The 19,554-nt window shown below is 42.7% G+C and overlaps 1 protein-coding gene across 8 annotated transcripts in view; it reads left to right on the top strand.

The window, feature by feature from the left end:
• Positions 1-19,554, top strand: part of TMEM131L (transmembrane 131 like) — a 159,031-nt gene that overhangs the window by 59,553 nt on the left and 79,924 nt on the right. For 7 of the 8 annotated variants that reach the window (XM_082391494.1, XM_082391496.1, XM_082391499.1 and 4 more), the window contains exons 4-7: positions 12,236-12,304; positions 16,297-16,420; positions 17,778-17,894; positions 18,737-18,847. In XM_082391494.1, the coding sequence (XP_082247620.1) occupies positions 12,236-12,304; positions 16,297-16,420; positions 17,778-17,894; positions 18,737-18,847 (421 nt within the window). The remainder of the gene's footprint in view (positions 1-12,235; positions 12,305-16,296; positions 16,421-17,777; positions 17,895-18,736; positions 18,848-19,554) is intronic. The other variant, XM_082391498.1, reaches the window with a different exon arrangement.

The raw sequence follows: 19,554 nt of genomic DNA on the forward strand, positions 1-19,554 counted from the left end.
AGGTGGGGAAGAAAAAGGCCTGGGGCTGGAGCCTGGTGGTCTCTGTTGAAAGAGGTGGAGGAGGCAGAGCCCAAAGAGTCAGGGGAATGGAGCACAGTAACAAGAAGTGTTTGAGAGTTGAAACTTCCGTTAGCTTTCAAATAACTTGTAAATGTGAAAATGTGTTACTTGAATGATAAAAAGAAATACAGGTTGTATTTAAGAAGAATGTACCTTCCCATCGCTCTTGAGTTTTCTAAAAGCACATAACTGAAAACTGGTAATATTCTCAAAGACATTGAACCCTGTAACAAATTTGGAAAATCGGGCGAAAGGGAAATGTTACTAGTATTCCTCCATCCTAACGTGGCCTGTTAATATTTTGGTTATTGCCTTTTCATTTGCCTCTGTATGTTTTTAGTTGTAATCATGTTGCACAGGACAGTTTTGTTTCCGTTTATTTACTTGTTGGCAGCTTTTTTTTTTTTCCCCCAAGTTGCTATTATTATCTTAGAAACACAGTTTTTACTGGAGCGCTGGACTTCTTTTGCAATTGGTGTTCATTGACAGAAGGATTGAAGGGCTGAAGCTACATTGCCGCTGGCTGATCCTTGTTCCTCCCTACTCTGCTGGGCTCTGGAACCCGTGCGGGATTCACACTGTGCTCGTCTGGGCTGGAGAATGCTGGAAGGAGAGGGGAGGGTCTTAGAGACCTGGGAGCAAGACCCGGGCAGGCCCGGCCAGTGGGAGGGTAACCAGCCGACAGGGCTGCACAAAGGGAGGGCAGGTTGTGCCCAGGGGCCTCTCTCCTGGGCCCCGTGACCTCAGGGCCATTCTTTCTTCAGCAGTAACACTTCAGTGCTTCAAGGGTTTGAAAGAAAAATTACAATTTAAAAGGAAAACCCTTCATGCACTATTTGCATATGAGTGGCGTCTGTATAATTAAGAACAATTAAGTTCCCTGGGCTGAACTGTAAGGGTGGCTCCTGCGACTTTGCCGCTGTCAGCTCTCGGGAACTGTTGGAGGCGTTTCAGCCCACCCCCCCAACTCAAGCTACGCCCTCCTCAGTATGTGAAATTCTGAAACATTTTTTGGTCTTGTCCTGATTTGCTTCTGGAGAGTCCAGGGAAATCGGAACATGAATCTTTACCATTTTGCTTTTCTGATGCCCTTAGAACAGACACCACCCCCTCCACCACACCCCAGGCACTTTGCAAAGCTCTCTACACACAGATATCATTTAATCTTCACAGTGGATCTAGGGGTGATATCTTAACTTTATAGTACTGGAAACTGAAATTCTGGTCACACAAATGATCTCTTGTACTCATCTAGCTCATTGATTCCACCTTTGTGAGTTGGTCTCTGCTGGGCACCCAGTGACTGTAGGCCCTGGGAATTCAGCAAATTTCTTCTTTCACTGCCGTAACCTTTTTTGGACTCCTTTCTCCCAAGCCTGACTACGAAACAGGACACAGTCTGGCCCCGATTTTCCTCTTCTGGTTTTGCAAGAGCTCTGCACTTTGTCACGGTGTTGAAGGACTTTAGGTAGGGCAGGAAGATAGCCTTTCCCCATTGTAGGGTTCCTGCAGGCACCCTGGGGAAGAAAGTCATGTGTATCAATGACTGAGGAAGTTCCAAGCAGTCTTTCAAGAGTAGAATAATTTTTACTCCTTGCCCTCCCTGCAGTGTATTTGGTGTTGGGCTCTGATTGGCAAGGCCCCTTCCCGGACTTTATTCCCAGAAGGCCAGGTGGGGACATTACCTGTGTGTTCCTTCCAGCACCCCTTTTATTTATGCTGTGGTCACATGGGTCTGGGTTCCCTGAAGTGTCTGGCAGAGGTCCTGATAGGTCCCTGCCTGAGACTTGTCCCTACATGTGCAGTTATGAGGCAGAATGATAGGTTCTAAACTAGAAGGTAGTTTCTGTATTACCGGTCCTGAGGGCAGTTCCTATACAGGCGTTTCTCAGTTGGCACCAGTGTGTGACCAAAGCCACCGTAGGCCACCACCATAGTCGTTGGCTTTTCCCAGTGTGGGGCAGCAGGAACCGTCCTTTCTTTGCTTAGAATTTTTGTTCTGCTGTCAGGTTTGGGTTACTTTTATTGCTGTAGCCACTTTGTCTGCTGATTTATTGGGAAGCTCTGGTTCTGGACCACATGAAAGGCTGGCACTGCTGGACCCACCTCCCCAGGGCAAGCAGAGGCTGGGAGGATGCAGAGGCTGGGAGGATGGGGCTCTTGGATAGTGTTAGTTCTGTTGAGCAGTGGCCCCTGGCAGTTCTTATGTTTGAAGAGGGTGAGAGCTGTTTCAATTAGACTTAACTTTTGAGGTAACAGAGCTACAAAGTACCAGAGGTTTAAAACATGCTTTACACTGCCTCTGGCTCCAGGCAGTCTTCAGGGATCCCCGCTCCCCCAGGATCCCCGCATTCCTTCTCCTAGGGCACCAGCCTGGTCCTCATGGTACGAGGTGGCGGCATTGTGTTCACGGCAGCGGATGGGAGGAAGGGTGGAGGGAGGGCCAGAGGGTTCCTGGCACCCGCCACAGGACCCTACATCCCATTTGCTGGAGCCTGGTCCCATGGGTGTACCTAGGTGCAAGGGAGCTTGGGAAGTGTGCCCAGCCAAAAATGAAGTGGAAGAAGGAGAGAAGGGATGTTGAGGGTCAGTCTCTGCCACAGAACCCTGTGGGAGAAACCATGACACCGTGACCATTATTTCTCAAGGGCAAATTGGTTTTGACATAACACATTTTTAAGTTACCAGCCCCTCCATCCCTAGGAGAAAACCCCAGTCTCTCTGGCTTGTGTTAAGGAGTCCTTGTATTTCCGGGCACACTCGGGATGGTTTCTCCAGTGTCAGTAAGCCTTGGGCTTCACATGAGAAAAATCAGGGTTTAAGCCATGCTGACGGTGGGATTCTATCATGTAAGCTGTGAGCTTGGCAGTAGTGAGTTATGCTCTGTGGGCAAGTGTGGGCTCTGTGTTAGTATGTTAAGTGGACAGCCTGATAGGCCAGTCAAAAGAGCTTCTTCTACATTCCTGTTTTCAAAAACAATTTGCATTCAGAGGGTAGATTTTGTTTTTCTCTTTTAAAGGGAGAGGACTTGAGCTTGTTGAATAGGGGCATGTTCAGAGCACGCGAATCCTTGCTCTTTGCAGCACGCTGATGCCGTGTCCCTTCAAGGGACAGTTAAAACGCTTAGGCATTTTTCATTAGATTTTTTCGGACAATATTGCTAATATTCTTTGTAATTGCCTGAAATTGTTTTGATATATTTGCTCACATTGGGATTAAAAAAAAAAGTCAATCAGTGCATTGTGTTTGAATTAAAATGTTGTTCTGGACCTTGAAGTTATATAGGATTACTCTTTCATCCTCCCAAGAAACTATAAGAAATCCCCTTAGGTTCTTCCGTTTTTGTGTTACCAACCTTCCTGAAGTCCATGCGCCTTCACTTGTGTTTCCCTTGTCGGGAACCCCTTCCTCCACGTTCACATGAACACGGCATATCCAGCCTTCTGGCCCTGCTCAACGCCGTCTCGTCCAGAAAGCTTTTCCGAACCTGCTTCACAGCATCTTTCCCTCTTATGTTCTGTGCTCCACCTTGAGTGATACGTGAGACCGTAGGCCCATGGAAGTTAGGCAGCCTCTTATTCTTCTTTGGATTCTTAGGTCAAACTGCCTTGGCTGCGGTAATGTCTAATGCAGGTAGAGTGAAAGAATTAGTGTTGGTGGGATTTGACATTGCCGCTTTTTTTCTGGTGATGGTGGTTCCATCACCAGAAAAACTAGAGGAATTTCTCTCGAATACAAGCCGATATTGCTGCATCCTATTTGTCTGAAAGCGTCAGATGCAAAAGTAGTGGCTTTCCCAAGCTTTAAATTTATAGAACTAATCTAATTAATCAAATTCTGCTATGACCAATCCAGTATATTCATACTGTTATCCATCTAAAAGCATTTTTCATATCAACTAAGGTAATGTTTAGTTCCTGCTTAAATATCAAGGCGGTTGTAGTTTGGAAGTCATCTGTGAATAAATGTGCAAGATGAGTACACATTGGATATATATGTTTGCCATGTGTTAGGAAATAAAAATTATTTTGTTGAAGAAAAAGTGATGTTTATATACCAAGTTGCTTAAAGGGTCAGAGTTGAACTTTAAAAAATAGCTTGTTCTCTGTGTCAGTGAGTATCTTTCTGTTACCAAAGGGGAAAGGGCAGGGGATAAATTAGGAATATGGGATTAACAGATACACATTACTATATATAAGATAAACAACAGGGATTTACTGTATGGCATAGGGAACTATATTCAGTATCTTGTAATAACCTATAATAGAAAAGAATCTGAAAAAGAATGTGTATATATGAGAATCACTTTGCTGTACACCTAACGCTAACAATAGTGTAAGTCAACAATTGTTCAGTTAAAAAAAAAAAAAAACAGCTTGTTCACGTTCCGAGAACTAATATCTAAATTTATATGGGCACGTTGGTTGGTTTTCTAAATATAGCTACAGTATTGCACAAACTGGCATTGTCCACTTATGATTGAGGAGGAAAAGGCCTTCATTCCCAGTCTCCCCATTCACTTATCGTTTGTGTGAATTTCTGTTTGGCTTCCTCTTCACCATGTGTAGCATCTGGCCAAGACTGTTACTGCTGGAGACATCTAGTACTGATTTACTTTTTCATGCTAACTTGTCTTAGAGCTGAAAGGTAGTGCAAAATGTATTTTGTATTTTGCAGGTTTAAAAATCATTTTAAATTATTTTAACATATAGTAGAGTCCAGGAAAAGATGTTAAGTCTTTAAACCATAGATGAGAAGCCATGTTTTACAATAAAGAGAAAGTTGGGCTGGGAGAAGGAAACATAAGCTTAATTACTGGCCTTTTCTGTTATAGGTTTTTGCATGGTTATTTAACCACTTAACTAAAGGCGTTCTTTATAGCATGTGGCCTGTGGTATGATTAAATGTGTAAACGCAGTAATACATTTTAAAATTCTTCAACGTGCAAATGTAACGTCTTTTGAATGTGAGGTCCTGCTAGTGAGACTAGAAGGAGGGGGTGGCTTTGTGTGGTATCAGCGTGTCGGATCCCAGGACGGCCCTCAGTGTCGGCCGCGTGTGGAGTTAAGAAAGGTAGAGAAGTCAGGGTGTCAGCAGGGCTCCCGGCTGGGCGGGTTGGCTGTCGCTCACCAGGAGGGGCAGATAGTGCTGTGAACCACTGGGGAGAGCAAGGAAGATGCTGAGCTCCATCTTGGATTGTGTTTGGGGGTTCCGGGGGGCCGTCTGCGGGATGGCGTCTGCTTCAGATGGAAGCACAAGTCAGAAGCTCAGCAGAGGAGTCCAGGCCACAGATACACAGGCTTGGGAAATGAATCAGTCAGACCACAGAAACCGACTCTGGCTGATTTAAGCAGAAAAGGAATTCATTGAAAAGATATTGGGCAGCGTACAGCATCTCGAGGAAGACTTAAGAACCAGGCTCAGAAAACAAGCAAGCAAGAAGGGGACTTTGCAGCGAGAACCACAGGCAGAGCGTGTCCTGGAAGGAGACTGCTGAGGACGCCCCGGCCCCTGCCGCTCCTCGTCTGTGGTGGTTACTACCCCAGAACCACCCCACCTCCTTCCTCCCTTGTGGCATCATTAGCCGCTGCCCTGCCCCGGGCCGATGAGCCTGGCCAAGTCTAGGTCGTGTGCTGGCGCCCGGCAGCAAGCTGGGCCACTAAAACTAGGGCGGTTGACCCTCGAACAACTCGGGTTTGAGCTGTGCAGGTGAACTTAAATGTGCTCTCTTTCTATCAATACGGACTACACGATCCGCAGTTGATTGAACCTGTGGGCGCAGAACCGCGAGTAGGGGGTGGATCCTGAGGGCTGACTGTAAAATTAATGCAGACTTTTGACTGGGTGGGGCCGGAGCCCCTGAGCCCCAGTGTTGTTCAAGGTCACCTGTAATTGGCCCTTTCACAGCTCAGCAGGGGTGACAATGGGAAATCTGTGAATGTGGTAAGGAAGTCTTAGATGCTGGACAGCCAGAAAAATCCAGATGTCTGTATGGGAAGCATCACCCTGTTGGTGATGGGTGAGCCTAAGGGGTGAGTGTGATGGTCCAGAAAGAGTGAGAATTGAGGAAGGGCGGAGGAAAGGGTGACCTGGGAGAGGTGAGCAGGGGGAGAGGACCTGGAGGGGAGCTGAGCAGGAGGAGCCCCAGGGGTGGGAGGAAGACTGGGCGAGACAGCCTAGACACCAAGGGAGGGCACTTCGGGAGAGAGGAGCCCCGAGAGTAAGTCAGCGCAGCCCTCGAGGTCACAGCTTGTTATCCCTGGAGACCTCAGCAAGAGCAGTCTCGGTGAGGGAGGGGCACGATGTGGGAGGGGAGGGGCACGATGTGGGAGAGAAGGGGGCCGGAGGCAGCGTGGGGAGGGGCTCTGAGCCGGGTTCACGGTCCCCTTCAGCCACCGGCCGCTAAGTGGGCTGCATGGGCTTCGGCAAGTCATTTAAGCGCTCAGCGCGTCTGTGTCCCTGTGTGTGGAAGTGGGGTACTAACAGCACCCACAGGATGTATGGGGTTACACGGGGTAATCAAGCACTTGGCACAGCATCCGTGCACTGTAAGTGCTCACTAGACGTGCTTGCGGCCATTGGTACTCTCACTGGCAGCTTGCTGCGAAGGGCAGAGAGGGCTTGGAGCGGGTGAGGAGCATCAGGGCCTCTTCTCAAGTGAAGGGGCGTGAGTTTCACGTGTGTAAGTGGACAAGAAAGACGGCGCAGGTAAGGAGATGGTGAACACCCTGGGGAGGGCAGGATGGGGCTGGGAGGCCCTGGAATCAGCCCAGGACCCACGCAGAAAGGCGAGGTAGGGGTCGTCTTTGAAAGAAGGAACACCTCCTCTGTGGATGGAGAAGGGCATCAGCAACTCAGGGGACAGACTGCTGTGGAGGACTTTTGTCCTGGCCTTGGAGGGGTTGGCCATCACCGCGCCAGGTAGCTTAAAATCCCAGCTCTTTTGTCAGTGACGCCACCTCCAACAGACCACTGTTGGTATTGCTCCAAGGACTTTCCTTGACTTTGACTTTGAAGCCCAGGGCTTCTATAGTAGAAGAAACTAGGAAAATCGTCTACTACCAAATGACTTTTTCCCCCTCTGGGAATTTAATGGGGAAGAATACGGGTTTCTGCCTCCATTCCCCCCCTCCCCCCGCCTCTTGGCTTGCGGCTTGCGGGGTCTTAGCTCCCCAACCAGGGATTGAACCTGCGCCCTCATCAGGGAGAGCACGGAGTCCTAACCACTGGACCTCCGGGGAGTCCCTCTGCCCCCATTTTTAAGCGGTTCTTTGCGAGTAGTTAATTTACCAGGAAGAATGACATTTCTAACTTAAGTAGACATGCCTGTGTATTTCATATTTTTTTCCTTTCAGTAAACTTCTGGGGAGAAGTATTTTTTAAATTAAAAGTAAAGCAGGACACAACTTGTACTACCAAAATTATGATGTAGAATTTTATAACTCGTGTAGTTACAGAACTCATTTCATAAATCATGCAGCCTGGGCCGTTTGTTCTTCAACTGAAGATGCCCTAGAGCTGGTACCGATGGATCCGAGGGGTACTCAGGGCAGCGTCAGTGCCATTGGTGGGGCTGTGCAGGCCTTGCCCTGCGGTGACCAGTCTGACTGTGGGCAAGATTCCTAAGGGCAGGCTGGGGCTTCTTATATCTGTACAGGGGTGGGTTCCAGTTCCACTGCATAAGGGAGAAGTACTGAATTCCTTCAAGGTCCCTGGGAATAGCAGCTGAGTCCTAGAAGTCCCTGTTTCCTGCTCAGGGTCCAAGGGGAATTAACAATGCAGTGGCCTTGTCAGCGGCAGTGCCTTCTCAGTCTCAGGGCTGCCCTCCCGTCTGCGCTCTCCTTCGTCCCTGCTCACACCGCCCCGCCCGGCTTTGTGCTCCCCACTCTGCATCTGGCTGGAGCCACCAGATGCTCAGAGGGTGTTCTCCAAAGTGACCTGTGCTTCCTCAAGCTGTTAGCTTGGCTGGAGGTGCCTTGGTTCAGTTTCCATGGAGGGCTGCTGTCCGTGGAGCGCCAGCCCTCGACACCTTTCCTGACTCTTTCAGTAAGTTTCTCCTCCCCCGGCTCTTTGAACTCTCTTGATCTTTTGAGTTTTGCCTGTTGGCACACAAGCCTGGCCCAGCCTCCTGGATCACGATCTTCAGGGGAGTCTCTTCTGAGCTGGCCGCCCGCCCCCCGTGCAGCTGGGCCACACCGAATTCAGCCGAGGGCTGTGAGGCAGGGGCCCGAGCCCCTGGGCCCTGACGCTCGTTCCCAAGAGGAGGAGCATTGCGTCTGAAATGATGTGTTTTGGTTGGATAACATTTGTGAATGGCCAGAACAGTTGGTTATAGTTAATTCATTTTTATATCTAAGTTATTGGATTGAATTTTTTTAAAGGGTGTGTCTGATATTCGCAGATCGATTTAGTTTTCCTAGGAAGGAGGACTGGGCATCCGAGCGCTTTTCTAAGGATCTTGGCATCATCCAGCCCAGCCCCCTCGATTTGCTGAAGAGGATACCAAGCCTTGTGTCACGTGGGAGCTCCTGGCTGAGACCTGAACCAAGGTCTTCTCATTTCCAGTGAAATTTCTTTCCTCTTACTAGCCACTTTTTCGAACTGTGTTTCTTTGTTTTATATACAGAGAAAAAAGATGGCCAAAGTTAAAAAAAAAAGAGAGAGAAAGAAGATAAAAAAGTCAGGTAATCTTAGGCAAAGATATTCTTTCAAAAAAGCATGTGTGGAATTCCTTGTCCACATGTCCTGAAGCTGAGGGAAGGCGTGACTCTTTGCAGGAGGAGGGCATCTTCGGAATAAGTGGGCATGGGACGGGGTCCATATAACAGGAGCTCCTCGCCTCACTTTGCTGTCGCTTTTATGTCTTATTTCTGTGCCTCGTTCCTGCTATAGAAGCAGAAGGGGCTCGCTCTTATTTTTCTGTTTTAATAAAGGGCTTTTCCTTGTAATCATCTTGCAGATGGGGAAAGGGTGAAAGTTAGAAATACGTGGCATGAATTTATAATTTAGTTTTACAAGATGCATGCCTTTATTTTATGGCAGATGTGTGGACTCCTAAGAGTACAAGAGGCCAGGTGGACTTCCACATAAAAGAATCATCCGTATTGTTAAGGGTACAGATGTGAAGAGGGTAATGCTGACTTTTGAGAGAAAAAGGAAAGGGAAGACAGTGTATCTTTTATTTCTGAAGCTCTTGAGGCTTAAGTTATTTCTTTGATGTTGTCGATTTAGAAATGAAAACTTTGGCATCTTTAAACACAGTATAATTTCCTAGCTAGCACTGATATTTGAGGACAATTGTTGATGTCCATAGTTGACTAAATTTTGGCAGTTTGCTGCTTTTTTCCCCCCTTCAGTCTTTAATACTCGAGGTCATATGTATGTGCGTGAGATCTCTCCAGGTCAGTACCTGTGTCTAAAATGGTTTTATCTATGGGAACTAACTTTTTAGCTCATATAGTGATGTTAAATCTCCTTGTACAACTTGATCTAGTTTCCAGATTGTAAAGTCAAGTGAGCTGAAACTGACCAAATGAGAAAGATAAATCTGTTCTGTGACTTCTAGGAAAAAATACTGACATGGTTTTATTTCTCCATTGTGAGGTCAAAAAATAGTTTCTTTGAAGTTTCTACCATACTGCTTTAGGTTGAACCTTAAATGTCTGATTTTCACTGGGTATGAAAAACTTCCTGATTGTGGGATTTAGAAAACTCTGTTATGGTGTGAGACAGCCCAGGTTTATATTTCACTTGTTCTATTCAGAGATAATTACTACTACCCCATTTGGGACTTCTAAATCCTGAGGTCAGCTCTGACTCCACGCTCAGTTGGCCTCTCCATCTGTTCTCATTGCTTTTCCTGTTAGATGACAGTCATCCTCTTAGTAACATGATCTAATATTTATTGCACTTAACTATGTGCCAGGCGTGAAGCAAAGGCATTATTATTTCATTTTAACCTCATGATAACTATAAGGTGGATACCGTTGTCATTTTCATGTTACAGATACTAAGGCTGGGACTTTTGAGAAGTTAAGTGACGTCTTTGGGTCTCAGCTCTGAAGCCCTGCCCCTCTCCTGGCAGGTGAGACTGCCTTGGTTCCTTGGATAGGTCATGTGAACTTGGATGGACTTGAACTCCATGCAGGGTTCAGGTTTCTGACCTGGATAGACAGATCTACTTTGGAATTTTGGCTGTGCCTCTTAGTAACTATGTGATCTTGGGTGAATTACTTAAATCCTCCAAAACCTCATCTTCATTCAGAAGTTGTGTGTGAAGTCTGATGTTAAATCCACTTTCAATACCCAAGGCAGGAAGAAGACTATCATTAGTTATTTTACTTTTTACTAATACAGTGGCCTGACTTTTCTAAGATCATTCTTGGCATGTGAAGTTGCCTGTTTTCTTTTCCTTCTGGAATGCTGAGCCCTGACCAGCTTGGTCTGGAGTGGGGGTGACTGCGGTGTGTCTGATGTTGGCAACTCTTTATGTCGCCTCCTGTGCCTCTTTAAAACATTTCTGGAGGCAACTGGGTGGGTGTTTGTGGCCTTTTTTGCAAGCAAGTCATGGAGGTAGTACTGGCCTTTTGGGGCTTGAGAGAGCCCAGTAAATAGCATACCTCTCACCTGCCCGAGCTGGACACGAGGGAGGAGGTTGGCAGATGGAGACTGAGGTCACCTTTATTATTAATACAGTTGATGCTAAGGTAGAATAAAGGAGATACAGATAAGAGATAACAGAGAAAGGATTCTTAGGAGAGGGCATGGAGGAAGGGAAGCTTACACAGAGGCAGAAAAGTGGAGAGAGGAAGAAGAGATTGCAGCCAGGATTCTTCCTATGAGATGAGGATTTTGGAAGGGGATCTCTGTATTGTTTGAACCTTCAAGAAAAATGGGAGAGGGGCTTGCTGAAGGTCATAGCGCTTCTATGGGCCGGCAAGTTTCAAACTCAAATGTCTATTCCTGGACCAGCCTCTGGACTGTGCTCGGTGGAGGGCTACTTTGCGGGAGGAGAACATGGAAAGATTGTATTTTGGAAAACTTACTTGAGTCTCTGAAAACAGTTATGCATGCTACATTTAGGAACTTCTCCAGTTAAGTATTTTTGGAGTACATGGCTTTTAAAATGTCCTGTGACACTAAGTGAAGTAAGACAGAGAAAGACAAATATCTTATATCGCTTATATGGGGCATCTAAAAAAAAAAATGATACAAATGAACTGATTTACAAAACGGAAACAGACTCACAGACTTAGAGAATGAATTTATGGTTACCAGGGGAGAGGGGTGGGGGAGGAGGGATAGACTGGGAGTTTGGGATTGACAAATATACACTACTATATTTAAAATAGATAACCAACAAGGACCTACTGTTTTTTTTTTTTTTTTAAAAAGAATTTCTTAAAAGAAATGTCGTATGACAGTTAATACTTTCTTGATACACACACGTGTATATATTTTATATTTATATATATTTTTCCATGTATTTTGTATTTTATGTCTTTAAGTATGTACATATAATGTTATAGCTTATTTTTTAATGTCTTTATATGTTTTTTAGTATTTTAATTTCTGGCTTTTGGTTCTGAAGGAAAATGAAATCATAGTAATGATTAACAACTGCTGAAAATATGACCTGCCGTATGAGATTTTATTTGATTGTTAATCTTAAAAATACAGACCTGGTGATGGTTTCAACCTTTGGGAGCAACCCTGGCTATGCTCCCGGTCCTTTCCCTGTTACAACTTGTCTAACGAATGTAGCGGCCGAAGCTCCCTCCCTCTGCAACCCCTTACCCTCAACCCCCGTCCGTGTGTGTCTTTTCTTGATTTGGGGTTTGTGAAAATAGATATGTTTCCTGAATTCACCCAGAAATGAAGCCTATTAAAAATTAAATCTATCTCCATTTTTTTATCTGAATGCTTATAGAATCTATATATTTGATATGAAGTTATACTAACCATAATCTAAGAGTATCTTAAATTTTTGCAGCTGTAGAATTATATTAGACTTCGAATAATTCAACTTTAACATTTAAAATCTAGTTCAGACTCCTTTATAAGGGAGTAAAATTGTATCTCATGAGAGCTATCGGCCTAAGCATATCCTCTTAACTCAGCTTTCAAATTTTAAAAGTACAACAAAAATTAATCTGTCTTGTCTTTTCTTTTTTAGCTTCTCAGACAAGCTATTTAGTGGAAAAGCTTTACATTTTCAGCCATCAGTTCTAGATTTTGGAGTTCAGTAAGTATCTTCTCTTTATAATTTTTAATAATTTATTATTTACACTATTTGCTTTCAGGATATCTCTATGTATATGTATGATGTTAAATATATTTTAAATATATAGGTAATATCAAGAGAGATTGATCCTAGAACTTGTTAAAAGGAACATTTTTGTGAAAAGGAGGGTGTAAGAGTTGTTTTAGCCCTTTCTTCAGTTTTTAATGAATGTACCTTATAATTTAAGTCGATAGTAAGTCCTTGTTTTTCTGAAACAAAGCAGGCTATTTTATAATGAAAAACTCTACATATTGATGGTTTCTGAATTTTTAAAATTAGATTCGCTTATTCACTCAGTTTTTACTGCTCCTTATGCTTTGGGATTCAAAATTGTACATACATTAGTTACTATGATTGAGGCTTTGGAAACAAGTTAAGTGGGGAAGACAGCGTGGAAGCTGTAATTCCTTGTAGTACATCTTGCTGAGAAGCATGAGATGAAGGGGATGTGATCTGAGTGTCGGCTGAGGGACTGATCTGGGAACTCAGAGAAATTAAGGACGAGAAGGGTGAAGCTGTGCTCAGGAGGGAACTTCAGGACTCGTGTTGGTTGTAATGAAGTGTTAGACTCCCTGGATGCAGAATTTTGCTGCACTGAGTAGATGTAATTTCACATTAGTAGAGTTTCTAGGTGGAAGTAAAAGAGTGTTTCAGGATTAAAAACTCTGCTTGTTTTAGCAGCCTGGACCATCACTTCAATTTTATGAAGAACTTTTTTGAGTTACAAGAAAAGTTATGTGAGTGGAATAACCATGGTGCTAGGAGAGCATCTGGGGTGAGTTAGTGGTGGTCTCCTGGTGTGCTCTCCTTTATTCATCTGGTTTCCTTCCTTCCATTTCCTTCTGATCATCAAAATATCAGAGCTGCCATGAAGAATAATGAATTTTAAATTTAAAAGCACATTGTTGAGCTTTTTAAGGAGAGTCTGTAAAAGGAAGAAGTGATAAAAGTGTGAAGGGAGCTTGCTGATTTTACAAGATTCTAGGCGTCTACTTTTTTGTTTTTGAATTTTAATATTTTTATTCTTTGGTAAAGAATGAGGTTTTATAATCAAACCTCATTGATTTCAAATTCTGAGATCACTTTGCTTTTGTCAAAAGTATTGTAAAAAGAAATTTCAGTGTAGGACCTACTTTAAAGTGTATGTTACATATTGGTAGATATAACAAGATGGATAGTAGTAAATAGACTTAGATTAGGATAACAATTCCAGTTCATGGGACACTGGCTGTCCATAGTATATTTACTCTTCAGTAATATAAAAAAATCCTACAGTCGTCAGTGCACATGATTGGATGTATGTATGTATTATCTATGTATGTTAATTAGCTCTGCACATCAATTTCTGGTTCTAATAGCTGGAAGCATGTTGAAAAGAAACGTTTAAAGTTCTTGATTTGAAAAGGTTACTGAGTTTTAGACTTGAATCACCTTTGGATAATTCAGTTTTGTTTATGTAGTAGTTTATAGTTCTTAAAGTACAATCTTGTCTCTTGTGAGTTGAGTCTTACAGCAATCCTGGAAGGATATTGGAGGTAGGTGTTGTCTAAGAGAGAGAATCATTTCCAAATATCTCTGTATTGGAGCATGTACTACAAATGCTCATATATTTGTTGCTGAGAAGTAATGCAGTTTTCCCAAGGTCATTTTACTGGAAGTGACAGAGTAAATCTTTTCATTTCTAAGCCAGCATGTACCATGCTATTTTTCTCATAATTGAGGTCCAGGATATGGTTATGGGAATAAATTATTTTTGCTGAAGTTAAAAAAAATCTCAATAATAACAAAATATAGCCTAAATCAGAACACTTTTTAAAAATTAGTCAAGTTTTACCTTGCATCTAACAAATGGTCTAATCCATAGGCATTAGATACACATTTTAACCAGAGAGTTCTCATTTCTTCACTGCCCTAGGTCAGGTTTTGCTATTGTTTATTTTGGCGTTGACCTTGAGCAAACCTCATTCCTTCTCATAGTTCTGGTTTCCCTCTAGGATGCAGAATCAGGATCATGTTATTCAGTTGCCCTCTGCCTACTTCTTAGGGTTTATGTTAAGGGTTAATATTCTGCTGGTCCTGAGATTAAAAGTGCTAATCATTCATAAGAAATTTTAATCATTCTTTTGTAGTATTAAATTAATAGAGTATCTTCCAGTTGTCACTAGTGAAGGAAATTCTTATCCTCATAATACTTTTAAAAATAGAATTTAAAAAAAATAGGATAAAAATAGTACTGTGGCGACTAGGTTTCAGCCAGCATTCTCTGTTAGGTCTGGTGAGGTTTCTGGTGGACACAGCCACTGGGCTCTGTTACATTGCAGTTTTGTGGTCTTATTTTTTAAGGTGTTTCTCGGGGAGACATTTGTATCCTTTGAAACTAAAAATCTTGTATTCCAATTATGTGAATGAAACAAAAGCTTTGAGGATAAGTATTAGTAACTTTGCTGATTGATTCATATTTTTCACGTAAAACCTAAAATCGTGGAAGTTCTTATTTATTTAATTTAATTGAGGGAAAAGGCAGATGTGAGCCTAGTACTCCTGACACAGGGCTTTCTGAGGTGCTATGATAGTATAAAAAATTTTTAGTTGTTTTATTTAAGAACACTCTAAAAAAATCAAAGTTTTAATCACACTTATTATATTTTATTTGTAACTGGCTGTTAAGGACTTTTAAAATACATATTGGACATACTAAGCCTTCAACTAAGACTTGTGATTAAAAATAGAAGGAAGAGCTGAAAGAAAAATTCCAAGGATTTGATGGCACTAATACAGTATTTTGGAAATCCTATTGTATATAAGAGAAACAGCATGCACTTAATTTTTCCTAAAGCACACTTTTTTTTAATATTCAACTGTGAACCCCTAGTTTTTAATATAAGAGAAATTGGAACAAAATCAGAGAAACACAAACATAATGTAGATGATTTTTTCCCCTGTATTGAGAATATAGTTTCATTTCTAGGCCATACTAAAGAGAACCGTTTATTTGGGTCTCTGCCACTGAGGGTGTTAAAACTGGAGAGATGACTTCAGTGAAATTTTTGCTGGCTCTCTATTTATCACAACACGGTTTAACTAGAGTGAATTTGATATTGGGTAGTAGCAATCACAGTAAACGATTTGAGGGAACATTGCAGGTAGTTCCAGGCAGCTGGGCTAGAAACTGGCCCCTTTCCTCTTGCAGTTCCTTTGTCAGAGCCCACCTTGTAGATGGAGAGCTCTGCGGAAAAGATTCAACATCAAGATTTCCATTAGTTAGGGTATTTGCTGAAGAGCAGAGATTCGTAACTCTGAGGGTCATGGAAAGTTTTGAAAGTATGTATAACACATTTGTGTGCATATTTGTGGATGGAGGAGCCAAAGCTTTCATTAGAGTTTTCGGAAAGACTCATGATTTAAATGGATAACAGCCAAAGCTAGAAAGTGCTGCAGAGCTTTCATTTTTCTCGGAAGAATGGTGTTTAACAATTAAGTTTTCTTTTATAAGACTTAATACAGTCTCTTTGCCAGTTGAAATCCATTCCCCCCAAAAGTATCTTTAAATTTATTACTCAGAAAATGAACCCTAAGAAGATTGGCTTTTTCTATGAGTACAGTTTCTTATCTAAACATATTCTCATTTGAATTAGAGACCCATGTCAGACAGATACCTAGTTCCCCCTAGGTGTTTTTTTGCAAGCGTTCAATGGCCTAGATGGGTTGAATTCTTCTAATACAAAAATCAGTGGGGTGCTACTGTGGGTTGACGTGAGTGTCTTGTAAAAGAAAGGATTAAAAAATTTTTTTGACTGTTGTGGATAGAATGCTTTATTAACAATAGGATTGTTGCTTTTAACTTTGTAATAAAGATCAACAGCTTTCTGGGTTTAGAGTGTATATATGGATGGATGGATGATTTTGTTTATAACCATACAATCCCTTGCGATATTTCCTTGTTCCCCTCCTAGGTTCCTGGGACACCCTGCAGCAAAGATTCTCTATGCGTATAACCCTAGCAGGGAGAGCGAGGTCGTGGTGAATTCCGTGTTTACAGCTGCGGGACATTTCCATGTGCCTCCCGTTCACTGCAGGGTGAGTGTGGACGCGTCTTGGAAGCTGTGCTGTGGTGGGCTGCCAGCTTTTCTTGCTTTCTTTGCCTGTAGTTTTTTCACTTTCTGCTGCCTGTCTCCCCTTTTTCTGCTACCCAGACTCTTTCTTTCTATGTGTTTGCTTTAGCATTTATTTTTTCAGTTGTTCAGATTCATAATTTTGGTGGCTCTTGATTATCTATGTGGAAGAAAAATGTTTAATGAATTAAAACTAGGTAGTAATGCATGTGTATTCAATACGACTTTTTCATAGTTAAAGAACCTTAATATTACTTGTCTCGTAGTGACTACCAGTGCGGAAGCATTTAGTAACTAGTACAAGTTTACAGTGGTGACCTCTTCACCTGGCGAGTGTGCTAGGATGGTTAGGACTCTTTTCTAAATACAGGCCTAAGGGGGGTGAGTGGTTCCTTGTGAAGCTAATTTGCACCATAACACAGAGCTCAAAAGCATGATCTTCTAATAGTTTTAATTTAATTTAATTTTTTAAAAAATTTATTTATTTTTTTGGCTGCGTCGGGTCTTCATTGTGGCAAGCGGGCTCTTCGTCGTGGTACGGGAGCTGTTCGTTGCGGTGCGCGGGCTTCCCTCTGATTGTAGTGTGTGGGCTCAGTAGTTGTGGTGCGTGGGCTCAGTAGTTGTGGTGTGCGGGTTTAGTTGCCCCGCGGCATGTGGGATCTTAGTTCCCCGACCAGGGATTGAACCCGCGTCCCCTGCATTGGAAGGCGGATTCTTTACCACCGGACCATCAGGGAAGTCCCTAAAAGTTTTAATTTTAGTAATTCAATTTAACTTTAATTTTTAAACTTTTAAAAGGTCTTTAACTTTTAATGAAGATCCAGGTTACTACTAGAGTTTATTTTCCTTACTCTCCCCATTTTTTTTTAATACTGGGACTCAAGAAGTGGAGTAAGGGGGAGCCCAGTATTTTGATCATGACAGTCTGTCCAGATAAACGCTGTCCCTGACTTTTACTAAGTAGCAACATGTCAGTACACCGGTGGTTCTCTTTACTTAAGTGGAGGTGGAAGTGTGTTAGACACAGGCCCTTGAACACATGCGGGAGGAAGAGGAGGGTAAAGGAAAGGTATGAGGCACATGGGTCCACTCAGGGTGAAATCTGTCTTGCCCTAAGTCCACGGTGTGTTCTTTGATATTTTCTCTTAGATTGTTGGATGTTGATCTGTTTGGACATTCTCGGGGATTCATGATATGCATAAATCAAGGGTGCAAGAGTACGCAAATATCTGTTAACAGGAATTGTCAAGAAGAAAGTCTGTGAAAGACAGTTTGTCAAAGAGGGGCCATTCCAAGTGGCTAATGAGGTAGCTTTCTTTCAGGTAATTCCAGCAATGGGGAAAACGTCCTTCAGAATTATTTTCTTACCTACTGAAGAAGGAAGCATTGAAAGTTCTTTATTTATTAATACCTCCTCACATGGAGTTCTTTCTTATCATGTAAGTAGCTTTTTCTGTTGGTCATATAATTTGGCTGTTGACGTAATGAAGGAGTTTGGATGTTAAAGAAAAGCCTTTTGGAAATGTTGCCACCTAGTTTATGTCATTCAAATATAAGGCTGCTTAGTTGATGTCCAGCTCACCAGCTCTCCTCCTTCCTCTGCCTCACGGGCCAGGTGGCCATCTTTCGTGCAAAGTGCGTGGCTGGAATGCACCTTGGATCTCGAAAGGGTATCAGAACAAAACAGAGAAATCTATCGAACGGTTTTCTAGTATAAAATATAATGGGGTTTCAAAACTCACGACGCTCACCTCCAGCAGTCCAGGAATAGGAAGCTTGTGAGGGCAGCCCCTGGAGGTTTTGCTTCCTCCTCTCCCGGGCTCAGGACTGTTTCTGCTCTGGGGACACGGACTGCATGCTTGGGGGCCCGTCCCCAGGGAGCTTCCTATTCTAGCAAAGCACTGGGGAGGGAGTGAGAGGAGTCTGTTGTTGTTCACAGAAATAGTCAGGAATCTTTATCTTAAGCAGTATCTGTGACATCTTTCATTTAAGTGCCAAGATCTATCACTTTTGTGGCTAATTCTTACAGGATTTCATGTAACTTGTGGTCCCATATCAGAAAAGTTGTCTATTTCTGAAGAGATTTGCTGCATTGAGGAACATTCAGCTTAAGTACAGCAACTTTTGTTGCATTTTTGTTTTTGGAGGACAAAGATAAATATAATAATTGGATTAATAGTCTTGACGGCCAAGTTGACGAACACAGATTTCCTTTGGGAAGGTATTTCAGCACTATGTCAAATGTGTTTCAAAAGTAATAGATTTTTTTTTTTTCCTGCAGGTATCTGGCATTGGCACTCGCAGAATCTCTGCAGAAGGGTCTGTAAAACAGCTACCAAATGCTTACTTTCTGCTTCCACAGGTCCAGAGCGTTCAGCTTTCACAAACACAGGTGATTTTAGTAGGACGTTTATTTTGAATGCTGATAAATACCAAACTTTGTAGCCTCCACATTTATGTGTCTTACACAGAGCACAGACAGACCTTTTTACCTAGTCAGAAGTGGGATTTTAACATGTTCCACTTTTGGAAAAAATCCTGGTACATATGGAAAAAACGTATGTATGTAAAGTGTCAGTGGAATCCGTATACTTCTTTTTGACTGCTGTATAGTCCACGGTGTTGATATTACATAGTTTGCTTAGTCCTGTTGTTGGTCATTTGCAGTGTGTCCAGTTTTTCATTATTTTTACCATTAGGCCGTGTACATATTTTACAGGTTTCTTTATTTCTCTTTTGGACTACCTGTTTCCTTGGGGTGTATTTTGTAAAGAGGATTCTGTAGTTAAAGACTACGAACCATTTTATAGGGCTTGTTAATCTTGCCAGGGTGCTTTTCAGGGAGCCAGACCCTCCCTGGTCACTGGTAATGACATTCCTGCAAGCGTCTTTCCCTCTCCCCACCCTCCTGCCATGAGTCCTGCCTGGGTGTGGCTCAGGGGAAAGAAATGTTTTCAATGTCTTAGTAGGTATATAATGGAACCTTAAAATTCTTTTAATGCGTATTTCATTAATCGCTTATAGGGTTGGCCGTTTTTTCCCTTCGATTATTTATATTTCCTTGCAACTGTGGATAACTTGAAATTCCAAAAGCACTTG

The sequence above is a fragment of the Balaenoptera borealis genome (assembly GCF_965194805.1).
Source record: "Balaenoptera borealis genome assembly, chromosome: 4".
NCBI classification, from domain to species: Eukaryota; Metazoa; Chordata; class Mammalia; order Artiodactyla; family Balaenopteridae; genus Balaenoptera; species Balaenoptera borealis.